Source organism: Stegastes partitus, unplaced genomic scaffold (genome assembly GCF_000690725.1).
Source record: "Stegastes partitus isolate 25-593 unplaced genomic scaffold, Stegastes_partitus-1.0.2 Scaffold483, whole genome shotgun sequence".
NCBI classification, from domain to species: Eukaryota; Metazoa; Chordata; class Actinopteri; family Pomacentridae; genus Stegastes; species Stegastes partitus.
This window is the reverse complement of record NW_007578214.1, coordinates 149,808-160,207: the sequence shown is the minus strand read 5'-3', so window position 1 is coordinate 160,207 and position 10,400 is coordinate 149,808. Positions and strand designations below refer to the sequence as shown.

The window sequence follows — 10,400 nt, the reverse complement described above, 5'->3', positions numbered from 1 at the left end:
TCATCACCTGTCAGAGCAGCTTATTGAACAGAACTAACGTTATCATTGTCGTTATTATCAGTTTTTGCAGGTTCATTAATGTTCTCCCCGTAGACTGAGATATTGATGTTAAACTTGTCATTACGTCGCACCAAACAGATCTGCAGCTCCAATCACTGTTATGTCCACAGAACAGAACAGAGCTCAGGACGAAAGAGTTGAATCGGTTTGAATCCTGTTGTGTTCATTATATCACGAATGACCTAACTAATGTAAGAACCTAGAAAAGTATACATAAAACCCAACGAATGCAAGGATTCACCAAAGAGTACACGTGGATGGACACGTGAAGCGTATTGGAGTTTTTCAGCTGAGTCGGTTCTGATTCTGGACAAACTAAAGACTTTTAGAGGTTGTGGCTTCTGTTTTCTTTTCCGCAGCCTCAGATTTATCTTCACCTGCACAGCTGTTGTCACAAAAAAATGCTGTAACCCAGCTGCTGCGGCTTCGAGCTAGTTAGTTAGAAGATCCCCGGTTCGCATCCCGGTTAGGACGGTGTGTTAGGTGTGAATATGAGTGTGCTTGGTTGTCTGTCTCTAAGTGTAGCCATGTGATAGACTGGTGACCTGTCCAGGGTGTCCCCTGCCTTCGCCCTAAGTCGGCTGGGATAGGCTCCAGCCCCCCCGCGACCCTAGTGAGGATTAAGCGGTGTATAGATAATGGATGGATGGATGGTTTCACTATAACAGTGAGACAACACTGCCACCATCAGGTCAAAGTGTAAACTTACAGCATGACCAGAAAACTGTTGAAGACGGAGAGTCTTCATCGGGGAGCTGAGAGTTAAACTGAAGAAAATGATTAAATGATAGGGTTTAATGTAGTGGCAGGTTGCTGGTGACCCCAGGAATCTATCTGAAGTTCATTTATTCTTAACGTCCCATTAAATCAAGCTAAAGATCTGTTTAAATTAAGCCAGCTTTAATGTTTTTGTTCCAACAGCCAACAGTCTCATGAGCACCAAGTTTTTCCGGAAGGACCGCGGTCACTTGGTGTCGCTGCTCGACCTCCCCGGCAGCGCTCTGTTCGTCCCCCAGGACTCACTGCTGGCCGAGCCACCGGTCCGAAGGAAGATGCGGTTCAGGAGCGGCTGTGAGTTTTGGCGAGGCGCTCAGCTGCTGTCCAGCCTGGTGTCGGCCTGCAGGGAGCTGATGGCGGCCTCCAGCAAGTGCACGAAGGCAGGAACGAAGATAGAACAAGGCATCTACGGACAGAAACAGGAGATCGTCTTGAAGGCTGTGGAGCCGCTGACGCTGCTGCTGGAGTTCTAAGATTCAGAAGTTTGGACTCTGATAACCAACTTTACACTGATGCTGGTTGGGTTCCAGCAGGTGGTGCTCTTAGATGTATTCAGGTGAACTCACCTTCACAAGTGAAAGTCTCCATGGATTAAAAGTCTGGGATAGGACGAGTAAAAATCTGAGCTTGTTGGCTTTTTGAGCTGCAGAGGACTTTTTTGGCTGCAGTTCTGTGAGCGATAAAAACTGGGATCAAGGCCAAATCATCTCTTCGTACACGCTCGTCGACGTCCAATAAAAGCGAGAGACGAGATGGAGCCTGAAGTTTCTGGGAGGTTTTGTGAATTTTTGCTTTTCATGAGGATCCGTTGTAGTAAAAGCACCAAGACGGACTGTGGTTTGTTTTATCGCTTTATTTCATACATCCCATGTTTTCCAGCAAACTCTGAAATTTTTCTTCATTATTTCCCAAAAGTTAGCTGAAAAGTCTGCAAGCAGTTTGACACCAACGATGAGGGAAGCTTTCAAGAAAAACCTCATGTATTTAGTAAGTTTAGGAGACTTGCCTTTTGTTCATATTGCTCAAACGTTTTTGTTTAAAGAAAAGAAAAAAACTAACCTGGGTTATAAAAAAGTGTTTTTAAAAAAGTTGTCGTGTTTACTGACTTACTGAAAACCACAAACGTCACAATACAACCTGAGTCACTGTTCATGAATTCAGTTACTCATCCACCAACGGGTTCGTTCTTTCTTCAAAGGTCTCATTTAACCTCCTTTTTAACAAGTTAAAGTCTCACATCAGGAGGAGGAAACATCTGGAGAACCTGCTGAAAAAGAGGGGAAACAGTGAAACAGGGAATCCTCAGCCATCGTTCCAACACTCGCAGTTTAATTCACCAGAACAAGATTCAGTCTGTCCCAGTAAGCATTCTGTCAAAGACACCAGGAAGTCTGACCGCTTCCTTCTGCCTTTCTGACCCACAATCCTCTGCAGCAGAAGACACGTCACAGTGTCTGGAAGCACATAGAAACTACATATTTTCTTCTTCAGGTTTCATGTGATAGACAGCAACAGATGAGTAAGATGCTCAAAGACCTGAGCAGCAGTGGACTTACATCAATCAATTACATTTCATTTTGTTCAGCCAATAGGAATACCAGCAGCACATCTAACCTCTGATTGGACGGTCAGACTACAGTCCACCTCCACAGTGTCTCAGAGTCCCACTGCTTCAGCTAAATCACACTCAGACCACAAGAGCTGCTCGAGATGAGCCACTTCCTACCAGCGGCGTCTCCAGTCTGGGCGTGAGTAACGTCTACAAACCAAACGTGTACATATACTGAGGATGTGGAGCATCCCTGGGTTGGTTTGGAGCTAAAACAAACTTTTTAAAATATGGTGTTAGACCCAGTTCTTTTGTTGGAAGCCCAAGAACAAACCGGAGAAAATGTTCAGTTCTCAGTTGTAGAATTTATTCAGGTCACAGGTAAAGTGAGGCAGCGCTGGATTCAGAGGGACAGAGAGGAATCTCATGTCCAGCTGAACTGAGCTTCTTTGGTTTCAGGTTCCAGATATCTTCTTGGGCTGGGCCTGGCCCATACAGTCCAGTCAGAAGTTGGACTTGTACACTACCGAGTTTAATTTTCCAGTTACTGTGACGTGAACAGGCTAACCACTGTTCATGTGGAAGTTCACTGAGATGTAAACAGAACCTGCTTGGATCCAATACAGAATGTGTGTATGTTGTCCAGAAGGCGTGTATCTAAAGCAGCTGATAGTACAGAGGAGTTTCTGCTGTCTCCCAGTTCTCATCGGCCATGTTATCTTCAAGGACGTATGCTGTGCTCAGTGAAAAATCCAAAACAGAGTCATAGGCTCAGTGCAAAATACAGATTAAGAATACATAATAGCTGAAACATACCTAATTATAACAATGGCTTTCCACAAAAAAAGTTCTTTGGCTCAACTTGACCCCAGCAAGGGATAGATGAGCCTTTTCAGAAAACACGTTGAAGTAAAAATGAACGTTTATAGCTCATATAAAGCTGTATCACACAGACACATTCACACCAAGTGACCTTAAAAGTTGTTTTTAAAGATGACATGTACAACTTGAAAAGCCAGTTTCCCTCCTGAAGGCCCACAGATGACACACTTTAGAACAAAGTCATGTTCAGATTGAACAAATTTTCAATATTAATTTTTACAAAACTGGGCCACTAGTCAACATGTAGAAAGGTTAGAACTTTAAAGGCCACTTGTCTTCAGTAAGGCCAAAGGAGTTCACATTTTTAGAACAAAATCTGATTCAACATGAACAACTGACAGCGTTTTCACCAAACCAGCTGAGGACTCCAACAAAGCCGACGGATTCCACATTTCAGAACAAAACCAAGTTAGAAAAGAACAGAATTGACAGCAATTCTCACAGAACTAAGTTTATTACAGAACATCACACTTGTCAGGTACATCTGTAACAACCCTCCTCTGGTGTTTCCAGTTCAGCAGCCTTCTAGGATTAATCGTCTCTGAGTGTCCAGAGAAGCGCCATATAGATCTGATCAATGATTTTATTATTAATCCATCAGCTCTGATTTCAGTCCACCAACATCTTCTGTGGTTGAGTCCTACCGTGGTTCTGCTGCTTCCACGTTGCAGCTTCTTGACCAGACTTTGTTGTGTTTTAAGGGTTTTGACAGAAAACCAAATTAAAGAAGTTTAAACTTCTCATAACTGCTGCTTCTCTCCGTCCTACATAAACTGGATCTGTGACCAGACAGGAGTCAGACACTCAGCAGTATCTGCTGCCTTTCTTTTTGACATGCCATTCATGTTTCACTGATGAAGCCTGAGGACATGAAGGAAATGTTCAATGAAGGATTTGTTTGGATGTTTGACCAGTTCAGAACCAGCTGACTGAACCTCTCTGGCTCCACCTTCAGCTTCAGGCTCTTTGTGTGAACAGCAGCAGCCACCTTTCAGGCTCCTTCTCAACATTCAGCCCCTGCTGGGACCAACAGCTTTTCTGATTCTTTTCATCTTGGTGACTCGTGACTCCTGTTCCCGACTCGGAGAGCCGCCTTCTTCGTGTTCCAAGAAGTTTGCTGTCGCTGCCTCAGTCGCCTTCCCAGACGCAGTCACATTCTCTCAGAGGGTTTCTCTGCCGCATGGCGGTGATGACGGTGATCCTGTTCTTGGACAGCTGTCGCAGTTCGTCGATCAGCTCCCGGACGCAGGGACTCGGCCACGGGTGACCGTTCAGGTAATCTCTGAGGATGAAGGATCGCTCCACCAGCAGCTCCAGCTGCACCAGGTGTCGCAGTCGGTGGAGACTCAGCAGGTCTTTCTCCGGCTTCCGGCGGAAAAATCTGGCAGACGAGACACAGGGCACACTTTAACTCTGAGGCACCAGTGAGAAGCACCGTGAGCTCACATTAAAGACGGACTGACAGAGCTGTAAACCGCCATCACGCTCCATTCACACACTGAAGGGTCACGTCCACTTCCAGCTCCAGCGCAGAGCTCCAAGCAGCTTCCAAGCTCTGTGAATTCAACACAAATCCTTTTAAATGATTGTTTTCTGTCTGAAAGAAAGACATTTTGCAAACTGCACTCTCATCCTTGGACACAGAGGTTTTCCAAAGGCTTAGGCCCAGCAGAAGCATGTTCCTGTACCTCTACAACAGTGCAAAGCTCCAACCAAAGAGCCTATTACCACAGTTGAGACAGAGACTCAGAGAAAACAGCAGTCACACTCAACAGCACCCATCAGGGCAACAATCTGTGTTCAGGGACAATTCTCAGTTCTCTTCACTACTATTTTCCTGATTTTCTGTCTTTTTATAAGGAAATGATGAGCAGACGCTGAAGGCAGACCTGTTCAGCAGAGACGTCAGACAGCCTCACAGTGAAACGCTCACCGTATCCGGAGAGTCCTGAGCTCAGGAAACAGCATCGGGATCCGTCTGCAGAGGCTGCCACTGGACCGGTTCTGTTCAATGTCCAGGTGCTTAAGTCCCGGGACTTTTGGTGCAATGGAGTCCATGTCTTTGAGCGTTATGGCGACTCGCAGCGTCAGCCTGGTCACGCTGGGCGGGATGGTGGTCGTGTAGGTGGCCAGAGAGTTCCCACCTGCCAGGACAGAAATAAGCTCTGTGAAGGATCCTCTGATCCACCAAACACCACCAGCAGGTTCAGAAGGCGCGTTATCTTCAAAAAATAATAAAAACGTATCAAATTATCAGAGCGACAAACTGTCATTTAACATATCAACAACAAAAACTTCACATCTGAGCTCAAAATCATGTCATCCAAAGTCCTTCTGAGTCCTGCTGACAGAAGACGTCTCTGAGTTCTCTCTCCTCCTCCAGGTTCTGGTTCCACAGAGCTGCAGGATGTTATGCTGAAACATGAACCTCAGTGAAGGACTACGAGGGCTAAAGGTTTCCTAAGTCCAACAAACCCCAGCAGCCCGGTCCAAACACTCCACGTATGAGTGATTTGTGTTTTAAACACTTTCAACTAGAAATAAACACAAGTGAACTTAGCAGCTCAGGGAATATTCTGAGAACATGAAGAAAACGTTCCCTGATGACGCTCAGGGAATGTTCAGGGAACCTCGTTCTGTTTAACATCAGCTCAGGGTTAAACTCACCGATGATGGTGAGCGTGTCCAGCTGCCTCAGAGGACCGAGCCACGACCGCAGGCGGCAGCTGATGCCCTCCCTGATGTACCGGTACCGGACCGTCAGCGAGCGCAGCGACGTCAGAGCGCTCAGCGCGTTCTCGGGCAGGAGGGGTTCTGGGTAGTCCACCAGCTCCAGACTGGTCAGCACCGGGCCGCCGTACCGGGCCGCTCCTACAGGACCAGAGAGGCTCAGAACCACCGCTAGACTGTCAAACCGGTCCAGTCCAGCCACCTACGAACCCACCTGTCCTCTGCCGACACACAGCTCCACCTGTTGGTTAATGCTGAGCTGTGCAGCTGTAAAACTGATCTCAGGTGTTTCTGAAGGTTTGAGGTGTGATTAAAGGAAGGAAACAGAATGAAACCGTGTAAACAGCACGTGGAACCACAGCAGCACCTGGACCAGAACCCGCACACAGGCGGGCAGCTGGCCAGGCGCTCTGATGGTCAGGCGGGGACCACCGGCTCACCTGGCTGCTGCGGGTCCGGCGGGCTGAGGTAGTGGTCGGGCAGCGGCTCGGACGGCTCCCCCCTCATGCCCCAGGACAGGTGCTGCAGCTTGCGCAGGCGCAGCAGCAGCTGGTGGAAGACTTCGCAGGGCACCGGCCGCACCGTGTCCAGCCCGTAGCCCTCCCCCTGCTGGTGGAAGAGCAGGTACCGCAGGTTGTCCAGGTGAGACACCGTGTTGATGAACTGCACCGTGCACGGCAGCCGGACGTTGCAGACGCTCAGGTGAGTCAGCCGCTCCCGCAGCTGCGCGGTGACACTCCGGCCCAGCATCGGCTCCTCCCAGGTGGCGTTCCGCACCCCGATGTCCCTGAGCTCGGGGAAGCGGGCCAGGTTGTTCATGTACTTCTCCTTGTACAGCCGCCCTCCGTCCACGAACACCACGGCGGTGAGCGTCGGCAGGAACTTGACGAGGCGCCGCCACTCTTTCCGCCGCAGGTGTCGCACCGCCACCCGGGTCAGCTTGCGGCGGAGCAGCGTGTCCCAGAAGCCGTAGGTGTAGCGGCGGAGGTCGGACAGGACCACGGTTTGCTCCCGCCACAGGGACGGGTGGTCAATGAGCTTCTTCAGGTACCTGCAGCAGGTGCGCACGGTGTGCTTCTCCTCGGTGCTCAGGTAGCTGAACACGGACACCCAGAGCTCCGGCGGCAGCGGCGGCGGCCCGTCCATCGGTCAGCTACGGTGAACGGCCGCGGCTCAGGCCGCCTCGGGGCTGCGGAGCGCGGGCAGACCACGGCTGTGCCTCTGCTGCGTGTGGACGCGGTGCTGAGAACCGGCAGTGAGATTTAGCCGCTGTTTGCGCCGCGACCGTCAGGAGCCGCGAACGGCCATAGATCCAGGCTAACGGCTGTTCACACCGTCGCGGCCTGATGACGTCATTTGTTTTTAACGCCGTTTGAATGAAGTTTTTAAAAACAAGCGATCACTCTACAGTAAAAGGACATTTTTATCTTTTTTTTTTTTTTTTTTGACAAAAACAGCATTTTTGGTGCAACTGATACTGTTCGTGGCCAAATCCCACATCCACAAGAAAAAAATGGGCAGAATCCAAACCCAGCCTGGAACCCTTCACCCAGAACTCCACCAACATGCAACGTCAATAAAAAACAGTAAGAATAAAAAAAAGCAATGAAAACAGCGTGCATCTGTGAGAGGCTCAGTATAGCCCCAGTCTAAGAACGATAACAGACTGTTTAGGGACATTCCTGGTCAGGTCGGTTTCTCTTGTTTGACTGTTTGTTTTCTGATTTGTTTTGTTTGTTTCTTTTTTTCGATTTTTTCTGACCCTTGATCCCTCTGGTGTTTTGCTGTGGTAATGTTTACCTTTGTATATACTTTGTACATGATGATGTACTGCATTTTATGCCAAAATAAAGCACTGGGGGGAAAAAAGTCTTTAAAAACATGTCAACAAACTAAATGAGGTGTAAAGCAGCTGCTGCTGTTTGTGTCTTTGGCTGCTGCAGGATGTTCTGGGACAACTTCTCTGCTTTGATTTGATTCACTCCACAAGTTGGAAACCGTTCATTTAATGGCAGGTTTTGTTATTTTGGGGCTAAAAACGTTTTATACATAAATACAATATCTTCATTCAGCTCCCCCGCTTCGGCCTTGGAAGGCTGATACCTCTACACTTCTCCTGGATGTTATGCAGACAGATGCTCTGCCCCTCCCTTACCCCCCTCCTTCTCCTGTGAACTTTGTTTCTGGACTAGAACTCTTCGAGGTCGTCTCCACGGCAACGGCCGTGTCCCATCACCAGCATCAGACGTCAGAGACGATTGAGTCTGGGCGGCGATGAAGTCCATGGACTTACACATAGACATACATGAAGACACACAACAACCGCCTGGTTGGCTCCACCCCCTCTCCGTCCCTTGATGCAGGGCAGTATGCTGTGGGCTGATGTGACGCGCTCTGTGGCTGTGGGCTCCCCCAGTGTCTGAGCTGTTACACCTCCCCTCCCCAACACCCTCCCCCCTCCCACATGTGCAAGTCCTGAGTTTTGTTGTGATGGTTTATCATGTTGCTGATGTGCTGAGGTGTTTTTCCTAATCCCACACTGTGCGCCCCCTAAAGGAGCCTTTTTTAAAATCCTCATCTTCCCTCTTGTTTTTCCTTTTCCTATCTAATGATGCTGCTCATGCTGGCTGACCTGAACAGTTCTCCCTCCTGTCTCCCCCTGGTATTGGTCACTGTCTTTTTATGTTTCTTGGACAGGAGGTAACTGGTAATTTCGTTGCTCTGTACTTTAAAATATGACAAAGTTAAAATGTTTGCTTACTTAATAACTGAACTTCAAACTTGTTCACTTCAATCAAATGTCTGATTATTTTTCAATTACAAGTTAAAATGTATGCTCGTGTCGATACAATACAAACATCCCATCATTTTGACATTTCTTTGACTTTTTGTAGCAAAATGTGCATTTTTCACCTCCAAATCTTGGTTTGAACAAAGAAAGATTTTAAAAGGCAAAAACAGGAGACAGAATCCTTTCACCACTCAGTTCTGCTGACTTAGTACATTTCAAGAAGTAAATGTACTTTTTATCAGAATTTTTGACTCTGTAAGCTTTAACATTTCAAAAATAAAACTGACTTTTAATAACTTTTATTTCATATTTGCGGCTTTATTTCAAACTTTCTGTCAGAATTGTGACTGAATTATGACTTTGACATTCATTTCTAATTTTCTTTCACTGGTGGAAATGGGATTGGGTACTGCTGATCAAGTTGGAAATCAAAAATACTGCTCTGTTTTCACATCACAGAGAAGAATCAGACGTCTGCAGTCTGCAGCTGAACTCAAACCTTGTCTGCCACCGTCAGCCCACTTTAATAACGGAGTTTAGGACATCTCTGCAGTACATCTGACACTGTTCAGTGTCTCGTGTGGAAAAGAAAGGCTGGAGGTTCAGACCAGCAGGAAGCACTCTCAAACCTAAACTCTACTCTAGAGTCGCCTCTTGTGTTCCACTGTGACTCGCCTATAAAATCCTAAATAATCCCCTCAAAAAACAACACAACACACTGAACAATTTCCCAAACAGTGGAGACTTTAGCCAGGAGGCTGAAAAGCATCAGCACAGAATTTCAATCTTTCACCCGAAGACACCAAGAGGGAAAGAACAGCCATCAGGGTCCCGGAGCTCAACATTCACGGACTATTTCTATATACAAGCTTCTTTTTACACAAGTAGGAGACCAACTGTAAAAACCAGAACATATTCATCAGCGTTTCTCTCCGTCTGCAGCTTCTCCTGCTGCTCCTCAAACAGTTTGTTTTGGTGTCCAAATGCTGCTTCAGCGCCCACAAAGTCTCTTCACTCATCTTCGCTCAAAGGCAGATTCTGGTGTCCGAGTTTTCTCTCCACACAAACGTCCTCTACTGCGACGGCGAGAACGTCAGGACCATCCAGCCAATCACAAAGTAGAACAGGAACACCGGGTACACCACCAGCGCCTTGCGGTTGGGTGGCTGGCTGTCGGCGAGGAAGGCCGTGGAGGCGAAGGTGGACCAGCCGAAGGACGCCGTGACCACCGCCAGCCGCACGGCAAAGCTGACCGTCCCTGAAACGCTGAGCAGGACGATCCGGCAGACGGCCATGGCCACGGTCAGAGGCATGATGCAGTACCCGAGCACACACAGGCTCTGGAAGAAGGAGATGGTGCCACCCAGCAGCTTGGAGTTCAGGGTGATGATGATGGAGCCGAACCAGATGATGACAAAGACCTGAGACCAAAACAACCAAACATGCGGTCAGCTGCAGGCGAACCGGAATTCCAGCGTGACATATTTTCATTTCAACACTTCAAGTTGCAGCAAACTTTAAACTTTATCTCCAAACTCCAGCAGCCCCCCATCACGTTCATTACATCCTCCCTTGATCTCATCACGTCCAGCCGTCCACCGAAAAGCACTT

At 48.0% G+C, this 10,400-nt stretch overlaps 3 protein-coding genes across 3 annotated transcripts in view; 1 reads left to right on the top strand and 2 right to left on the bottom strand.

Moving 5' to 3' along the window:
• Positions 1-1,310, top strand: part of LOC103361045 (uncharacterized) — a 24,677-nt gene extending 23,367 nt beyond the window's left edge. The window contains exon 17 of the mRNA XM_008287035.1: positions 982-1,310. Coding sequence (XP_008285257.1) covers positions 982-1,310 — 329 coding nt within the window. The remainder of the gene's footprint in view (positions 1-981) is intronic.
• A 2,393-nt stretch (positions 1,311-3,703) lies between these two features.
• On the bottom strand, positions 3,704-7,919 carry LOC103361039 (uncharacterized). Its single transcript, XM_008287025.1, has 4 exons — positions 6,439-7,919; positions 5,936-6,139; positions 5,202-5,412; positions 3,704-4,649 (listed from the first exon to the last, which is right to left on the bottom strand). The coding sequence occupies exons 1-4, from the start codon at positions 7,142-7,144 to the stop codon at positions 4,397-4,399; spliced, it is 1,374 nt and encodes a 457-aa protein (XP_008285247.1). The 5' UTR covers positions 7,145-7,919; the 3' UTR covers positions 3,704-4,396.
• Positions 7,920-9,072: 1,153 nt separating this feature from the next.
• yipf6 (Yip1 domain family, member 6) overlaps positions 9,073-10,400 on the bottom strand; it is a 2,642-nt gene continuing 1,314 nt past the window's right edge. The window contains exon 2 of the mRNA XM_008287024.1: positions 9,073-10,210. Within this exon, the coding sequence (XP_008285246.1) occupies positions 9,863-10,210 (348 nt within the window). The 3' untranslated portion in view covers positions 9,073-9,862. The remainder of the gene's footprint in view (positions 10,211-10,400) is intronic.

Bases quoted from the DNA above. Each gene is read 5' to 3' on its own strand.
- LOC103361039 (XM_008287025.1), bottom strand. From the start codon at position 7,144: ATGGACGGGCCGCCGCCGCTGCCGCCGGAGCTCTGGGTGTCCGTGTTC. The intron at 6,140-6,438 runs GTGAGCCGGTGG...CTGGTCCTGTAG, and splicing joins GCCGGACCCGCAGCAGCCAG to GAGCGGCCCGGTACGGCGGC. The intron at 4,650-5,201 runs GTGAGCGTTTCA...CTCGTCTGCCAG, and splicing joins CTCAGGACTCTCCGGATACG to ATTTTTCCGCCGGAAGCCGG.